Source organism: Molossus molossus, unplaced genomic scaffold, assembly GCF_014108415.1.
Source record: "Molossus molossus isolate mMolMol1 unplaced genomic scaffold, mMolMol1.p scaffold_m16_p_16, whole genome shotgun sequence".
Taxonomy (NCBI): Eukaryota; Metazoa; Chordata; class Mammalia; order Chiroptera; family Molossidae; genus Molossus; species Molossus molossus.
In genome coordinates, this window is record NW_023425351.1 from 2,146,192 (window position 1) to 2,164,557 (window position 18,366).

Here is an 18,366-nt window from a genome sequence, read left to right on the forward strand (position 1 = left end):
TGTGCCAATGCCTGTACATTAACAAGATTTTTAAAAAATAAAGTTTATAAAACCTTTAATTGCTTGGTCTCTGGGGGAACTGGATGCATTGCCACCGTGTCACAGCTGAGCCATTAACCATGTGGCTTCGTCAACGTCCACAGGCTGGTTCTCCTGGCCCTTCTGCGGAGCCTGCGGAGGAGAGTGTCAGTGGGTGAAGCGTGGGCAGTGGAAGGGCACAGAAATGACATTCTGTTCACAACGTTATGAACATGCTGTACTTACTGCACAGCCACGCACACCAGAGCCAAGTGCCGAAATCACTTCCCTTAAAGGCTCTGGAAACTCGGGGTTCGCATGACCAGCCTTCGGTCCATGAGCAGCGTGACCCCTACGCAGCAGCTGCTTGTGTGGAGGCTCGAGGGAGAGGCCCGTGGAGAAGTGAGCGAGCTCCTTCTGTATGTCCACAAACGCTGCGTTCATCCTCCTGACCTTCACCTCGTTCACAATGTTTATCTTTCAAAAAGAGAAAACACTCATCCGTCATCTCAAAACCATGTTGGATAATATATTCAACCTTAATCTGACCTTATTAAACCTCAACTCTAACAAAAAGGTTCTGTTTTTAAACGAGAATTCTGTGGAATGCCCATATCCTGACTCCACTGGTTTAATTAGAGGCCAAAGGACAGCTCCCTCTTCCCAGAGGACAGCTGTCACCGTCGCCGGGGAAGCCAGGAGCCCGCATCCCACGCAGCGTCCTCACAACACCTCTCAGCCACCGCAGCCCGCCCCGCGTCTGAACCCTCCTGCAGCTCTCAAGCCACGTCTCCCATGTCTCCATCTCCCATGTCTCCGTCACAAGTCTCAGCCCCTGTGCACTTGACGCCTCGGGACCCTGCTGCCCTCCCTCTGCTGCCACCTGCCAGCTCCAGGAGGACCTGCCCCTTCATGAAAGATCTCCGACCCTGGCTCAGACTTCCCTCAGGTCTGCTCAGCATGCTCAACTCCTATGGCCTCGTCATCTCCAGGTCCTCACCTCCTGTCCTCGTACCCCGAGTCCCCTCACGGTTCTTAAATCCCACCGAAGCCTCCAATTCTGTCACATTTCACTCTCCGGCCCTTCCTTTCTCCTTCACCCGGCACAGATCCCCAACCATTACTGCACGAACCACTAACATTCCTGACTCTTCACTTCTCTCCTGCAGTCACACTGGCTGAGCAACCCAGCAAACAGCTGGCAGACTTCACTGGAGCCTGAGAAACCACACTGGGTGGGCGGCTCACTTTCAGTCCACGGTCACACACTGCAACTGACCATTTACATGGCCACCTTCCTCCACCCCCCCGCCCCAAGGCAGGCTCCTCTGTGGGAGTGCACACCTATCTGCCACCCGCCACCCTCCCTCCACCCGCCGCCCTCTCCGCCCCCCGCCCACGCCCTCCCTTCACCAGCCCCGCGAGCATGCATGCGGTGCCCAGTACTCCCCGCTAATGGAATAACGTGGGCCTTGCTGTCCTCTGCCTGGAACACACCCTGCATCATGAGCTCCTGGTCACTCAGGTCTTGGCTACAGTGTCTACTCTGAGGAAAATTCCATGTGAATTGTTGCTCCAAACCTCCACTGTATCATCTAGCTCTGCTTCCTTTACAGCATTTCCAAAGTCCTAAAACTGCTCCGCAAAAAACTGAGCTCAACTACTTCATGAAAACTGAAGAATAGATGGTCCACTTCTGTGGACTAGGACGGTCATCACCAAGCCCCAGAGAGCTGATGCCATGTACCACTTGAACAGTTTCCTGAGGAGTCGACTATATCTTGATGAAGAAATTTCCCATTTCCCAAATATTTTGAAGTAAAAACAAAAAAGATAAACTTGTCAAATTTTGCATGTGGAGAAACAATATTTTATCTTCATTTGACAGGTTCTTAACCATGTGTGAGTTCAGAGCAGTTCTGACACCACAGGCGGTTTCTGTGCTCCAGGAAAGCCATCCAACTTCTTTGCAGCCTCACACGTTTGCATTTTTTTTCTTATTGTGCATCTGTATTCAAGAAAGGGTTGTTTTTCTTGATTTTTTAAAACAGATCTTTAAAATCCCTTGTACGAAAGGCTAAGAACCTGTTTAAAATAAAACCATTCAGCTCACCAGGAGCATCACCACCATGCTTTGCTTGTAAACACTAAGGTCAGGGTGCTTAATGCTCACCTTCTTTAGATGAGTGGTAACTGGTTTTGCTTTACTTTTACCCTTAAAGTTTTTTTGGCTGGCTATGTGAAATACATTCCTGGACTTCTGCCCTCTTCGTTTGTTCTTGGCCATTGTCTAGAAGAGAAAGAACAGGAGCTCAGTTAAGCTGCCCACATTTATGACTGTCAGTCCATTTTAGTCTGAAGAGTACAGGTACCAAGGATCTGAAAATGGCAACAGAGCAAAGGGAAGTGACACAGACTGTCTCCCGGGACCAAACTGGAGTCACAACCAAAATAAAGATAAATCATTGGGTAAAACACCTGAAGAGCAGCTGGAGAGAATGCTTATAACCAGGGATGGAAAGCCAGGGATTATAACCAAATCGAGCCTGGTAGGAGGTGTGGAGGTGCAAGAGGGCTGGCTGAGTGCCCATGGGCAGCAGCTGACGGCTGTCTTAGCTGTGAGCAGTTTCCCGAGAAGTCGGGGGTTAAAACCCCAGGCCGGCTCCATAGCATAGAAGGGTGGAGCAGGAAAAGGCTCCCACATAACACCTGGGTGAGGAAATCACAAGAGCAGAGGAACTGGGAACACCAGCACTTCCCTAAAGGGGCAGGGCACAAAATCAGCTACAGCCACTCTCCCTGGGCTCCGGCAGAGGGAGGGCACACTGGACTGGAACTATGTGAGGAGAGTCAGGGGTTTATGGCACAGGGGAGACAGCTGGGAAGGACATTGGGACTTTTATGCTGGATTACTCCATAATAGGACAGAAGCCATCTTACTCAAAGAGCCCCTCCCAAAGCCCTGGGGAGAAGCAACGGCTCCTCCCTTAGGAACTTAACACCACTTGGCTGGACAAATGCAAATTGAGGCTCATTAACAGCTAGTCTTCCAGCAAGCAGAGGGGGAGAAAAAAAGAAGCCTGTTGAAATTTGGAACCAGCTCTGTGTTGTGGGTCATGGCTCTGAGGACTGAGCTGTGAAGGCTGAGGCCTGAGTTCCTATGCTGAGCCCCTCCCCCACAGCTTCACTAGCCATCTCTGTCAAGTAGCCCTGTTTTAGTCTGGGGGAGAAGCAACTGCCCCTTCCTCGGGAATTTAACACCACCCTGTGGTTCTGGGGTATGAGCTGTGAAGGCAGAGGCCAAGACCTCCATGCTGAGCCAAAAGTACACACCACAGAAACCAGTTTATCAAAGCAACTTGAACCCAGGAGAAAGTAATTGCTTCACCCACTGGAAATCCTCTTACCCTATTGACCTGAGGGATTTTTCATTCAGCAGTGGGCTACAACCTCAGGCTCATAAAGTAATTGAGATTAATATCCTGCAGGCAAAAGCTAGAGGATAACTGAATCCTTGCTTGGTCTGCGAATCTACCCAGGAAAGTAAGACTTAACAGTGGTGTTTAACATGGGTCCTCCCACACTCATCCAAATCCAGTAGAGGGGGCCACAATCAGTGGAACACCAACACCCACAGGGAAAATTTGGCAGGATCTAAAACACATTGAGACAGCCAAAATGGTGAAACAAAGAAACAAATCCCAAATGAAAGAACAAGAGAATTCTATGAAAGATGTGATAAATGAAATGGAATTAAGCAAGTTATCAGAGGTAGAATTCAGAGTAATGATTATGAGGAAGCTCAACAGCATGAGTAAAGAGCCCAACAGCAGGAGTAAAGATATAAACAATAAAAATCAACCAATTGTAAATGAAAACCTACCAAATGGAAATGAAGAATGACATAGCAGAAATAAAGAACACATTGGAGGGTATAACCAGCAGAGTAGAGGAAGCAGAATATCAGATCAGTGAATTAGAAGAGAGAGTAGAAAAAAATCACCCAATACAAGAACCAAAAAGAAAAAAAAAAAACAGGAGGAAAGTTTAAGAGAACTCTAGGACAAAATGAAACATAACAACATACACATCATAGGAGTACTTGCAGAAAAAGAAAATGAGCATGGGTTTGAGAATATATTTGAAGAAATAGTGACAGAAAACTTCCCTAACTTGGAGAAGGAAAAAGGCATACAAGTTCTAGAAGCACAGAGAGTCCCAAGTAAGAAGAAGTGAAAGAGGCCCACAGCAAGACACATACTAATTAAAATTCCAAAAGTTAAAGACAAAAAGAGAATCCTAAAGGCAGCAAGAAATAAGCAAAAGGCTACCTTACAAAGGAGCTCGCATAAGGTTATCAGCTGATTTTTCAACAGAAACATTACAGGCCAGAAGGGAATGGCATGAAGTATTCAAGGCAATAAAAAAAAAAAAAAAAAAAAAAAACAAGGATCTGAACCCAAGACTACTCCATCAGGCAAGGCTATCATTCAAAATACAAGGTGAAATAAACGAGCTTCCCAGACAAAAATAAAAGGCCAAGAGAATATATTAGCACCAAAACAACACTGCAGGGAATGTTAAAAGGACTGCTGTAATAAGCAGAAGAAATAGGGAGAGAAACATAGCCGCAATAAATAAGTACATATCAATAACAACCTTAAATGTAAATAGGTTAAATGCTCCAATCAAAAGACAGAGTAGCTGAATGTATAAGAAAGCATGACTCATATATATGTTGTTTACAGGAGAGCTACTTCAGAACAAAACACATAGGCACTCACATAGGCTGAAAGTGAACGGATGAAAAAAAAATTTCCAAGCAAATGGAAAGGAAAAAAACAACCCGGAGTAACAATTCTCAGATCTGATAAAACAGATTTCAACATGAAGGCCATAACTAGAGACAAAGAAGGCCACAATATAATATTGAAAGGATCTATCAAACAGGAAGATATGACCTTAGTAAACATATGTACAACCAATATAGGAGCACCAAAATATATTTTAAAACTTATGGAGGACTTCAAAGGAGAAACTGAAAGCAATACAATCATAGCAGGGGACTTCAATGCCCCACTGACATCACTGGATAAATCCTCTATACAAAAAAATTAACAAGGTAACAAAGACTCTAAATGATGCACTAGATCAAATGGATTTAATAGATGCCTACAGATAATTTCATCCCAAAACCGCAGAATTCACCTTCTTCTCAAGTGCACAGGGGAGATTCTCAAAGATAGACCATATGTTAGGACACAAACTAAGACTTTACAAGCTGAAGAAGACTGAAATCATATCGAGCATCTTCTCAGATCACAACGGCATGAAACTAGAAATCAATTACAATAAAAACACACAAAAACATTTAAACACATGGAGGCTAAATGGCAATGTTATTAAACAATGAATGGGTTACCAAGGAGATCAAGGAAGAAATTAAAAACTTCCTAGAAACCAATGAAAATGAACACACACCCCTGTCCAGTTTGGCTCAGTGGTTGAGCATTGGCCTGCGGACCAGAGAGTCCAGGGTTCGGTTTCTGCTAGGGGCACGTACCACAAAAAAAAAAAGAAAGAAAATGAACACACAACACAAAATCTATGGGACACAGCGAAAGCTGTCCTGAGAGAGAAGTTCATAGTACTACAGGCCTACCTGACGAAAGAAGAAAAATTTCTAATTGACTATCTACCCCTACAACTTAAAGAACTAGAAAGTAAACAAAAAGAAAAACCCAGAGCAAGTAGAAGGAAAAAAATAGTAAAGGTCAGAGCAGAAATAAACACCATAGAGACAAAAACAAAAAAAACAAAACAAAAACAATTCAAAACATCAGTGAAACAAAGAGCTGGTTCTTTGAAAAGATAAACAAGACGGATGAACCCTTAGCCAGACTCATCAACAAACAGAGGGGACCCAGATAAAATCAGAGATGAAAGAGGAAAAATAACAACTGACACTACAGAAACACAAAGGATTTAAATTTTATTTTATTTTTTTATTGATTTTGAGAGAGAGAGGAAGGGAGAGGTAGAGAGAGAAACATCAATGACAGAGAACATCAATCGGCTGCCTCCTGCATGCCCCTCACTGGGTTTCTGGCCCACAACCTGGGTATGTGCCATGACCAGGAATCGAACTGCCGACCTCTTGGTGTATCAGTCAACACTCAACCACTAAGCCACACCTGCCGAACAATACAAAGGATTTTTAAAGAATACTATGAACAATTATACGCCAACAAACTGGACAATCTAGGTGAAATGAACAAATTTCTAAAATCACAGTTTCCCAAAACTGAACTGCGAAGAGACAGAAAACTTGAACAGACCAATAACAACTAAGGAAATTGAAGATATAATTAAGAAACTCCCAGCAAACAAAAGCCCGCGCATGGCTTCACAGGGGAATTTGACTGAACATTCAAAGAAGAACATCCATTCTCCTCAAACTACTCCAAAAAATTCCAGAAAAAGGAAGACTTACAAACTCTTTTTATGAGACCAGCAAAATTCTACTTCTAAAACCAGATAAAGAAACTACAGAGAAAGAAAACTACAGGCCCAAATCCCTGATGAACATAGATGACAAAGTCCTTAACAAAACATAAGCAAAGCAAATCAATCGAATCCATCAATCCATTAAAAAAGTATTCACCATGACCAAGTGGGATTCATCCCAGGGATGCAAGGATGGTACAATATTCGCAAATCAATAAATAAACATAAACAAAACAAAATGAAAGATAAAAATCATGTGATTATATCAATAGATGCTGAAAAAGCATTTGAGAAAATCCAGCACCCATTTCTGATAAAAACGCTTAGCAATGTGAGACTAGAGGGATCATATCTTGACATGATAAAGGCCATATATGAAAAATCTACAGCCAACATCATACTCAATGGCAAAAACCAAAAGTATTTCCCTTAAAAACAGGAACACTCTTATTTGTGTCACTCTTATTTAACATAGTACTAGAAGTCTTAGCCACAGCAATTAGACATGAAGAAAAATAAAAAGGATCCAAATTGAAAAGATGGAAGTGAAACTGTCACTATTAGCTGATGACATGATATTGTACATAGAAAACCCTAAAGACTCCATCAAAAATCTATTAGATTTAGTAAATGAATTTGGCAAAGTAGCAAGATACAAAATTAACATCCAGAAATCAATGGCATTCTTATACACCAATAATGAACACTAAGAAACAGAAACTAAAAAAAATTGCCATTTACCACTGCAACATAAAAAAATAAAATACCTAGGAATACATTTAACCAAGGAGGTAAAAGACTTGTTCTCAGTAAACTACAGGACATTGAAAAAAGAAATAGAGGAAGAAATAAAAAAATGGACACATATACCATGATCACAGATTGCAAAAATCTACATCATTAAAATATCCATAGTACCCCAAAGCAATCTACAGATTCAATGCAATCCCTAGTAAAGTACCAATGGCATATTTCAGAGATCTAGAACAAACACTCCAAAACTTTATATGGAACCATAAAAGACCACAAATAGCCACAGCAATTTTGAAAAAGAAGAACTAAGTGGGAGGGATCACAATACCAGATACCAAGTTATACTACAAAGCCACTGTAATCAAAACAGCCTGGTACTGGCAGAAGAACAAACACATAGATCAATGAAACAGAACAGAGAACCCACATATCGACCCAAGACAGTATGCTCAATTAATATTTGACAAAGGAGGCCAGAGCATACAATAGAGAAAAGACAGTCTCTTCAATAAATGGTGTTGGGAAAATTGGACCACTATATGCAAAAAAATGAAACTAGACCACCAACTTACACTATACACAAGAATAAACTCAAAATGGGTAAAAGACTAAAATATAACCCATGAAACAATACAAATCCTAGAAGAAAATGCAAGCAGAAAAATTTGAGACATCATATGTAGTGGAATTTTCAATGATACATCACCTAGGGCAAGAGAAAAAAGGGAAAATATTAATAAATGAAGACTACATCAAATTTAAAAGTTCTGCACAGCAAAAGGAACAAGCATCAAAATGAAAAGTGAACCGACTCTCCAGGAGAACATATTTGCCAATGATACATCGCATAAGGTTAATATCCAAAATATAGAGAGTTCTCATGCAACTCAACAAAAGGAAGACAAACAGCAGGTGTGGCTCTGTTTTTGAGTATCGAACCATGTACCAAGAGGTCGCCAGTGCAATTTCTGGTCAGGGCACATGCCCTGGTTGTGGGCCAAATCCCCAGTGAAGGGCATGCAGGAGGTGGACAAGCAATGTTCTCTTCCATCAATGTTTCTCTCTCTCTCTCTCTCTCCCTCTCCCTTCCTTTCTCTCTAAAATCAATAAAGAAAAAATTTTTTTTTAAAAGAAAGACAATCCAATTTAAAAATGGGCAGAAGACCTGAATAGACACTTCTCCAAACAAGACATACAAAAAGCCAGGAGATATATGAAAAAATGCTTATCATCTCTAATCATCAGAGAGATACAAATTAAAACAACTAGGAAATATCACCTCACACTTGCCAGAATGGCTGCCATCAACAAATCAAACAAGTGCTGGCGAGGGTGTGGAGAAAAGGGGACTCTAGTACACTGCTGGTGGAAATGCAGACTGGTACAGACACTATGGAAAACAATATGATGTTTCCTCAAAAATTTAAAAATAGAACTGCCATTTGACCCAGTGATCCCACTTCTTGGAATATATCCTAAGAAGCCTGAAACACCAATCAGAAAGAATATATATATGTACCCCTATGTCCATAGCAGCACTATTTATAATAGCTAAGATCTGGAAACAGCCCAAGTGTCCATCAGTAGATGAGTGGATAAAAACGCTGTGGTACATTTACACAATGGATACTATGCAGCTGTAAGAAAGATCTCTTACCCTTAGAGATGACATGGAGGGACCTGGAGAGTATTATGCTGAGTGAAATAAGCCAGTCAGAGAAAGACAAATACCACATGATCTCACTTATTTGTGGAACATAATGAACAAAACAAGCTGTTGATCAAAAGAGATCCAGAATCATGGAAGTGGGGAACAGAATGACAAACCTCAGAGGGATGGCAGGGGTAAACCAAAGAACTTATCTGCATATAAGCACATCCAATCCACAGGGACACTAGGCTGGGGAAGGTAGGAGGGTTGTGGGAGGAAGAAGGAGGGGGTCAATGGGGAAAAAAGGGGTACATCTGTAATACTTTCAACAATAACAAGAACAATCTTACTGCTGGTTATTTTTAAAGTTGCTGCACGTATTAAATTATTTCCTTGTCTTTTTGCCCCCTTTAGATTTTCTACTGTTGGAGTGCAGAATAGGTAAGTCTTTTCTGCATTTCCAGCACCTGACCCATAGGAGGCACCACATTCACTTCTGCTAGTTGAATCGTTAATAACACAGTTGCTTTTTCAGCTCCCTGCAGTATCCCACCAAGTTAACCATCACCCCCCTATTCTGCTAGTTCACATGCTACTGTGCCACTCTGGTGCCCATCACACCCTAGGGCTGACTCCCTTCTTTTCATTCCTGTCTACTTGCCCCACTTCCTCTCCTGTGTGCCCCGCCTCAAAATCAGATTTTAATCCTGCACTTCCTGCCTCCCTCCTCCCTTAACTTACTTTCAAGTCACCTCTCTGTTCATGGCTCTTGCCTTAAAACTTCATATAGTCTTTGTTCTATAGCTAAACACACACTACCCCTGAACATTCTACCTTGAACATATCTCTCCAGTCTGTCTTTAACAATACATGTGAGGAACAATGTCTAAATATTAACCGATAAGATTCATTGAGCTTTTACTATGTGTACCAGTACTATGCTTACATTTTATGTGCTTTGAGTAATTTACTCACCACATTTTGTGGGAGGTACTATCTATCCCCATTTTACAGATTTAAAAACAAAAAAAAACTGATGCAAAGGGAAGTGAATATGCCCACTGCCACCCTGGCAGTCATTAGGGAATGCCTAGATTCAAAGCCAGATCTAGTTGTGGGATATGGCCTCTCCTATAAAGGGTGGGGTAAAAGTAGCTTTACAATTGTGAGTATGTGAAAGTTTATTCTTGTATTATTATTAATCAATTATTGTATTATTTTCCATGCAGGCAATTGCAAAACTACTTTTGCCTGAACCTGTATACATAAAAATGCAATACGAAAATATGACAATATTTATTGGGTGACTGCTACAGTCCCTAGGTCTATTTGGATAGACCATGGGCTTGGGCAGACTATGCCTAAGGACCAAATCAGTTCAGGCACCTCTCTTTCTAAATAAAGTTTTATTAGAACACAACTTTATCCATTCGAGTATGTACTGTCTTATGGATGCTTTTCTAAAGTATTTACTATCTGGTGCACTGAACCTTCCAATGTCAAAGGCTCCTCCAAGGCACAAGGAGCAATATGCCCAGCCCTTGCTGCTGGAATACATCTGCCACTCTCCTGCTAGTCTCCACTGGCACCCACCCGCTCAGCCTGTTGTCTCTGAAGACACGTGCCCGTGCCGGCTGCCTTCCCTGTGCTCCCACTGTACCTCTCCCCTGAAGCACATCCTCCACGTCGGGCCTCAGGAAAGTACGTCACACCAACCCTTTCGACCCCAGCAGTACTTAATACTTAAAAATAACGAACACGATGGAAAAGAAATTATTATGGAAGAAAACGCACATAATAAATCCCGCCAAGTTAAATGATCTAAAATCCAACAGTAACCAAAATCCAACCACTCATTAATCAATTACCACTATGCTCCAGGTGTGGCCCAGAAGTGCCGTACGCGTGATACATACAGACACATAGTCACAGGTCCCCTCACAGGCAGGTTCCTGGAGAGGTAATACCCTAGTTGAGGGTACAGGGAATACCCCTGACAGCCACGTGGAAACCATGACAACAGACGCGACCACAACCTGGCCCCGGCCCAAGGCCCACCGGCCGGAGAGTGCACAGCGGACGCGGACCGCCCGCAGCAGCAGCGCGAGCCCCGCCAGCCCTGCCCCGGCCCCGAAAAGTTCACCGACCTCTCCCCAGGCGCACCTCTGACACCCTCACGCAGTCGCTTCTGCTCTAGGACACGCCACAGGCCGGCGTAGGACCCAGGAAGTTCCGGAGGAAGCAGCCAATTAAACTTCTCCCCTAGGTCGTGGTTCCGCCCACCGAGCGGAGTCCCTCCCACAATGCGAAGTCTCGTTGGTGACTCGGCCTGATGACAGACAAGCCCCGCCCACCGGCCGTAGCCCCTACACACTGCGCGGAGTCCCTGCCTCGGAGGCTGGTGGTACTCAAGCCCGCCCACTTAACGTAATGCACGTAATTCCGCCCCCTGACGTAGTCCCGCCCACAGAGCCCACTCTATAGCTTGGGGCATCGCCACTGAGACAGTGACGACCCGCCCCCAGGGCAAAACCCAGCCGGGCGTTTGGCCGCTGCTCTTGGGCCCGGGAGAGGGCGCTCGCAGCCCGGGGCCGTCCACGTGCGGGGAGTCGGAGCGCCTTTTCCAGGCTATTTCCTTGCTTCAAGCCACGTGTGGGACGACAGGCACGCAGGGCCCTAAAAGGTGTCCACCGTAGCCCGAGCTTCCGAGCGCGGAGGAGCGAGCCTCGCGGTGTGAGTCTGCGCGCGCACGTCCCGGTTCTGCCTTCCGGGCCCAGGTCCAGAAAGGGGCCTGCGCTTCCCGGGCCTCCGCGCCGAGGTGAGCAGTCACGTGCTTCGCCACGGCCTTCGCGGACCTCCTAGAGGAGTCGGGGTCGGCCCCGCCCGCGCACTGCCGCGTGGGAGGCGGGGACCCTCCAGGGAAGGGGCGTGACTCGCGGGCCAGTCGCAGGTGCACCTGTGCTCGCTGCGTTTTCTGCAGTTCCCACGGTTCACGCCGTGCGGCCTCTGGTCTGCAGTCGTCCCCGCCCCACGCCGGTCCTGACTCGCCTGTGTCCCACCCAGTCCGCATTCCCATTCATGTGCACGGGCCCTGCGACCTCAGGAGTAGCCAGGATTGGAGCCCCAGAAACCGACTCTGAAGCTGAGTCATCGTGACGACACACCTGCGGGAACACTTCTGTTGTCTCTGCTCCACAAACATGTTTTCAGTGCAAGAAAGCCGGTTTCATCCAGAGTGCTCTCCTGGCCAGATGCCTGGACATTCCAGACCCGAACATAGCAAATGCTGAAGGTTGAGACCGGTCAGATGCCTATCACAGGGGCCATAAAAATGCCCAAAGGGAACCTGAAATCCTTTCGCGTTTGTTAGGGTGCCTGATTGAAATGGGAGTCACGGTTTAAAATGACAGGAATTGTGAAACAGTGGGCAGGGGCATGTTTGAAACCCAGAAAACTGGCCAGGGCAAAGAAGGACGTGTGTTGGTAAATTAGCATCTGACACTCTGGACCCCAGCAGTGTTTAAAGAAAAAGAAAATGAAAAGACACTTTGCATTGTAATTATCAAGTTTAGCTGACAACAATCACACTGTCTAACGCTCAGCAGTGATTTCCTTTTTCAGTTGAAATTATATCTGCACAGACCCAAGTCAACAGTTTGTGACAGTCAGTGTTGTTTGAGAACAACCCCAGGGTGCTGGAATTTTGCTAAGAATTGCATGGGTGTCTGTATTATGATAAATACAAGCAAAAAACAAACGTTTGCTCCTTGCAGACTTCCTCCTCCTAGACGAGAACAATCATGAAGGGTCCTTGTGGGAATTTGGAAAACAAAAGCATGGAGAGGAAGCGCACCACCAGCAATGACTGGGTTCTGGCCTAGCTCCCCATCGTCTTTGTCTCACCTGGACAAGGCAGTAGGTTCCCCTGCTTTCATCTCCACCCAGCCCAGCAGCCAGAGGAATCCTGCTGAAGGTGATCAGATCACGTCATCCCTCAACTCCAGACTTCCGATGTTCCCACATCACCCAGAGTAAAAGCCAGAGCAGTTACAAGGGCCTGTGCCTGCTCTGTGGCCCCTTCTGACCCCCACCCCCACTGCTTTCTCCCTGTCCTGTAATCATGGCCCCTGAGTGTCTGCAAGGCTCCTCCCTTACCTCTCAGGTCTTATTTCAAAGGGCACCTCTGTACAGTCCGGGTCCTCCTGGCCCTCTGCCCCTTCTCTGCCGTGCCATTATCACCATGTACTATATCACTTATTTTGCCTATTATTTGTCTTCTCCATAAAGACAGCTTTTTTTTTTTTTTATTCCTCACCCAAGGATACTTTTCTATTTATCATCAGATAGAGTGGGAGGGAGGGAGAGGGAGACACAGAGAAACATCGATGTGATAGAGCCACATCGACTGGTTGCCTCCCGCATGACCTGACCAGGGCCAGGGATGAACTGCAACCGAAGTACGTACCCTTGGTCAAAATCGAACCTGCAACTCATTGGTCAGCAGGCTGACACTCTAACCAAAGTCAAACTGGCCAGGGCCAGGCAGAGCTTTTTATCTGGTTTTGTTTGCTTCTGTCTGTTTTCTCAAGCATAACAAATCACCCCAAGATTTAGTTGCTCAAAACAAGTCATCTTTTAGTATCTCACTGGGGGATGAACTTTGGTAGGGGCTTGGCTGGACACATCTGGCTCAGGTCTTTCATGAGGTTTCAGTTTGATGGTGGCTGGGCTGCAGTCACCTGAAGGTTTAGCTGGGGCTGAGGGCTGCTGCCAGGCACCTTGACCCTGGGCTTTAGCTGGTGCTGGCCAGGTGCCCCGAATCCTCTCCAGGAGGACCTCTCTGCAGGGCTGTGTCCCCATGATATGAAAGCTGGTGGCCCCCAGGCCAAGAGATCCAAGAGAAAGGGAGACATTGCAATGTCTCTTGTGACCTGGACTCAGAAGTCACACTGTTGCTTTGCCAGTTTGATTCAGTGAGGAAGGAGACTCACCAGGGGCCGGCTATGCAACTGCTCCGACCCTGTGACCAAAACGATCCACATAAAGAGAACCCCACAAGTATTTTTAAACAATAAATAGATTCCACCATGCAGATTTTTAAAAATATTTGCAGCCTTTTTTCTAAGCAAATAAGCTATGTTGTTAATTAAAAATCAGACTATCTCTCTAGATTAAAATTTATAATCACCCTGGCTGATTTGGCTCAGTGGTTAGAGCCTTGGCCCACAAACCAAAGAGTAGTGGCTTCGATTCAGGCCAAGGGCACGTACCTCTGTTGCAGTTTGTCTCCGGCCCGGCCCTGGTCAGGGTTGTGCTGGAGGCAACCAGTTGATGTGTCCCTCTCACGTCGATGTTTGTCTCTCTCTCTCTCCCCTGCTTCCTCCCACTCAATCTGAAGATAAACAGAAAAATATCCTCAGGTGAGGATTAAAAAAAAATTCGTAATCTATAAATGTAAACAAATAATTGTTAAGTATATTTTTAAATGTAATGTCTAATGTCTTTCTAAAGTTACGTCTTTTGGATATACAAAAAGTTATTTCCACTCTCTCCTTATCATTAGCATTTCTGTTCCTATATTTCTATAAATACATTGTGATGAACATCCTTTTACATAAATCTTTGAGGGCATCCACTAATGTTTTTTGGGGAGCATGCCTAACAATAGACTTACGCTTACGGACGCTTACAGTATTCGCTTACAGGCCAAGGAACCAGTCTCCGTTCTGGCACAGCTGGGTTGTTTTGATCTGAATAATCCGGACTTTTACTTATTTTTATTATTATTTTTTTAAATCCTCACCTGAGGATATTTTTCCATTTTTGTTCAGATAGAGTAGAAGGGAGAGAGAGAGAAACATTGATGTGAGAGAGACACATCAACTGGTTGCTTCCCGCATGACCCGACCAGGGCCCAGGACTGAACTGCAACCGAGGTACGTGCCCTTGACTGGAGTTGAACCCGAGACTCATTGGTCCTTAGGCCAAAGCTCTAACCGCTGAGCCAAACCAGCCAGGGCTATCTGGACATTTAAACATTGATCTGACTGATATCTATACAACTTCACTTCCTTTTAAATAATCTTAGCTCCCTTTTTATATACTTCACTTTTGTGATATGCTCAGATAAGATATGAGACTCTCAAAATAGGGTGTGGGTAAATTATTAGAAAACTGTATGAGAGGAAACAGAAGAACAGAACTGTACAATGTAGGGTTTTAGCAATGTATCCTTTTCTGACAAAAGAGGACAAAACGTTTGTCTCCAGTTTCGGAAAGCTGGAATCTGAGCAGTGACTTGAGTCGTGATTCACTGGAGAATTCTCCTGGCATGAAACCTGGGTCACGAGCAAGTTCTTCAGCCGCTTGGGCTTACCTGCAGTCTCCCGGGGGGTCTCTCAGGCACCTTTGCTTATGCACCGCACACCGTAAGGTAACCATAGGAATGGGAGGTAAAGAAATCAAAAGTCCATACAGTGTCAACTCCATAAAATCAACACTCTGCACAAAGATAGCAAATGATAAGACATTCCTGTGGTTAATAAGACTAGCTGTGCGAATCACAGGACCGATGAAGGCGGGGAACGGGCACTGCGGGAGAACACCCCGGACTTGGGACTCTGCAGAGGGGCTGTGTCCCGCTGTGCCGCTGGCCTCCGGGTAATGAAGAATCTTGCTCCTTGCTTTCCTGCTTGGAAAACTCAGATGAAAAAGGCCACACGGTTTCACGTTTCAGCTTTCTAAGAATAATACTTTGGAAAATGTGCGTCTCAGAGAGAATCTGTGCATACACTCTAATAACACAGTGTCCATTCCTTCAGTATCGACATCACTGATGTTCCCTTCATGTGTCCCTGCACTTCAGGAAATGGCTTTACTGCTACAGTTATAACGCACAAGTACTGCTTGGAGTGTATGTCGTCAGCCACCTTGAAGAGCCCACTAAGCTTGCTTGCTGCAGGGAAGGCTGGGCTGGATCCAGTCCATTCGAAAGTGAAGTGCAGATGATGACCGTGGCCTCGGTCAGGACGCCTGGGTTCTCCGGTCAAAGTTAATATTTTACTTGCTCGTACTTGATGGTTGTGAACCTGGAGACAGAGGCTCTTTGTTAAGGCAGAAATCCACAAATAGTTATAAAGGGTTATTTAGCAAGTTAATGGGTTCATTGACTCCAGATTTTTGGAAAAAATTGAACATGTACAGAAAAATGGTAAGACTAGTCTCATGAGCACCCAAACATCCTTCTGCTGGGTCCACCAGTTACTGACCGAGACACAGGGTCAGTTGCAGGCAAGGTGTCAGGGCACTCAGCTCCAGGGCTTCATCTGCAGCCTTCCCAGCACGTCGCCGCACCTACGAAAGTGACCATCCATTCCGTGGGGTCACCCTCACGCTGTCATGGCAGCATTTCTCCAGCTGACCCAAAGCATCTGTTTCATTTGCTTTTCCCGAAGTAGGACCTAACTGAGACTCACACATTGTGTTGAGTTTTTACATATCTTTTGTCTCTGGATGCTAGACTGTATAAATACCCTGTCCCCCATAACCTTTGGTCCAGAAATTTCAGCTCCCATGACCGACCCTTACCTGAACCAGACATTACACTGGCCTTGTGAAAATGGTGGTTTTAAAATTATGTCCTTCCGTCTGTATTCGATAGCTGGCATTCTTTCTCTCTCGCTCTTTCTCTCTCCTCATGGATATTTTGGGAGCAGGAGATTATAATCTATTACCATCATTAGTCTTTTTGATGGCCTATGGTCCCAGATTTGGAATGGTACCTCCTACAAGCCAGCTCCTGTGGGTGTTGTGTATTTTACATGATCCTGTTAGTTTTTGTGCATTTACTTTGTTTTTTCTTAAATCTTTATTTTTTAACAGTAACTTTAAATTCACAGCAAAATTGAGAGGAAAGTACAGGGATTTCCCATATACCTCCTGCCCTTACAAATGCAGAGCCTCCTCAATTACCAACACTCACAAAAGGGTAACATTTGTTACAAGTGATGAACCTACATTGGCCCCTCATTATCAACCAAAGTCCATAGTTTACCTTAGGGTTCACGCTCCATGTTGTACATTCTGTGGGTCTGGAGAATGTATAATGACATGCATCCATCTTTATAGTAATACAGAGTATTTTCTCTGCCCTAAAAATCCTCCATGCTCATCTATCCCTGACCTTCCCAGTCCCTGACAACCATGTTTTACTGTCTCCGTAGTTTTGCCTTTTACAGAATGTCACAGAGTTGGAATCCTATAGTACATAGACCTCTCGGATCGGCTTCTTTCACTTAGCAATGCATGTCTTTTCAGGGCTTGGTAGCTAATTTCTTTTTAGTTCTGGATAACATTCCATTGTCTGGATGGACCACAGTTCATCCATTCTCCTACTGAAGGACAGCTTGATTGTTTCCAAGTTTTGGCAAATACCAATAAAACTACTGTAAACATCCATGTGCAGGTTTTTGTGTGGACATAAGTTTTCAGCTCATCTGAGTAAATACTAAGGAGTGTGATTGCTGGGTCATATGGTAAGAGTATGTTTAGTTGTGTAAGAAAAACCTCCAAGCTGTCTTCTGAAGTGTCTGTACCATGTTTCGCTACCACCAGGGACGAGTGAGATTCCTGTTGCTCCACATCCTCGTCAGCACGTGGTGCTGTCTGTGTCCCCGATTTCCACCACTCCAGTGGGTGTGCAGTGGCGTCATTTTAATTAGTGCTCCTCTGATGACATGCTGTGAAGCATCTTTTTACGTGCTGATTTTTCATCTGTACATCTTTGATGAGTGTTTTACCCATTTTAAATTCAGGTTGTTTGTATTCTTATTGATGAGTTTTAAAAGTTTTTTTTCTATATTTTGTATAATAGTTTTTTTTAATATGTGTGTATTTAAATACAAATATATATATATACATATACATTGTATATATGTACATTATCTTCTGTGATGAAAGTGAATATAGATCAGATATGTTCTTAAAAGTTTGGCTCCTGATTAGAACAAATGAATCCAAATGTGCCACAGACCGTGGATGGGGAAGCCAGGCTTCCTCTAGGTGCAGGAGAGCCCCCCCCCCCCCCCCGCAACCCCCTGAGCACAGTGGGAGCAGAGGAGCCAGGCTGCACTAGGGGTGTTCAGGTGAGGTCTAAAGAGCATTTCAAAGCCATGCTTATTCGTGGCTCCTGAACAACCCAGGGGTTGACCAGAAGAGGGGCCTGGGGTGAGCAGGCAGCACACGGCAGCTGCTGGGTGAGGGCAGGAGGAAAGGGAAGGATATTCGAGCAGCCACTCTTCAGTCTTTATGGAAGTTTCCTGCCATCAAGAGCTCTTTGCGCTACTTTGCCTTTAGTGACACTGCCCACTTCAGTTTGAAATTTCAAATGGACCCAACTCAAAGCCTTGGGCAACTGAGACAGTGATTCCAGTCCTGCC

The 18,366-nt window shown here is 44.7% G+C and overlaps 1 protein-coding gene across 4 annotated transcripts; it reads right to left on the bottom strand.

The window, feature by feature from the left end:
• Window positions 1-5: 5 nt before the first annotated feature.
• On the bottom strand, window positions 6-11,147 carry RBIS (ribosomal biogenesis factor). 4 transcript variants are annotated; one of them, XM_036264431.1, is made up of 4 exons: window positions 11,077-11,147; window positions 2,192-2,308; window positions 265-495; window positions 6-171 (listed from the first exon to the last, which is right to left on the bottom strand). In XM_036264431.1, the coding sequence occupies exons 2-4, from the start codon at window positions 2,303-2,305 to the stop codon at window positions 100-102; spliced, it is 417 nt and encodes a 138-aa protein (XP_036120324.1). In that variant the 5' UTR covers window positions 2,306-2,308; window positions 11,077-11,147; the 3' UTR covers window positions 6-99. The 4 variants fall into 4 exon arrangements, with proteins under 4 accessions (XP_036120324.1, XP_036120326.1, XP_036120325.1 ...); XM_036264433.1 differs by having other exon boundaries at window positions 11,093-11,119; XM_036264432.1 differs by lacking the exon at window positions 11,077-11,147 and adding an exon at window positions 10,798-10,918.
• Window positions 11,148-18,366: the final 7,219 nt, after the last annotated feature.

Excerpts from the sequence above, each read along its gene's own strand:
- RBIS (XM_036264431.1), bottom strand. The coding sequence starts at position 2,305 with ATGGCCAAGAACAAACGAAGAGGGCAGAAGTCCAGGAATGTATTTCAC. Across the intron at positions 496-2,191 it reads TTACCACTCATCTAAAGAAG|ATAAACATTGTGAACGAGGT; the intron begins GTGAGCATTAAG and ends TCTTTTTGAAAG. Across the intron at positions 172-264 it reads CTGGTGTGCGTGGCTGTGCA|GCTCCGCAGAAGGGCCAGGA; the intron begins GTAAGTACAGCA and ends TCTCCTCCGCAG.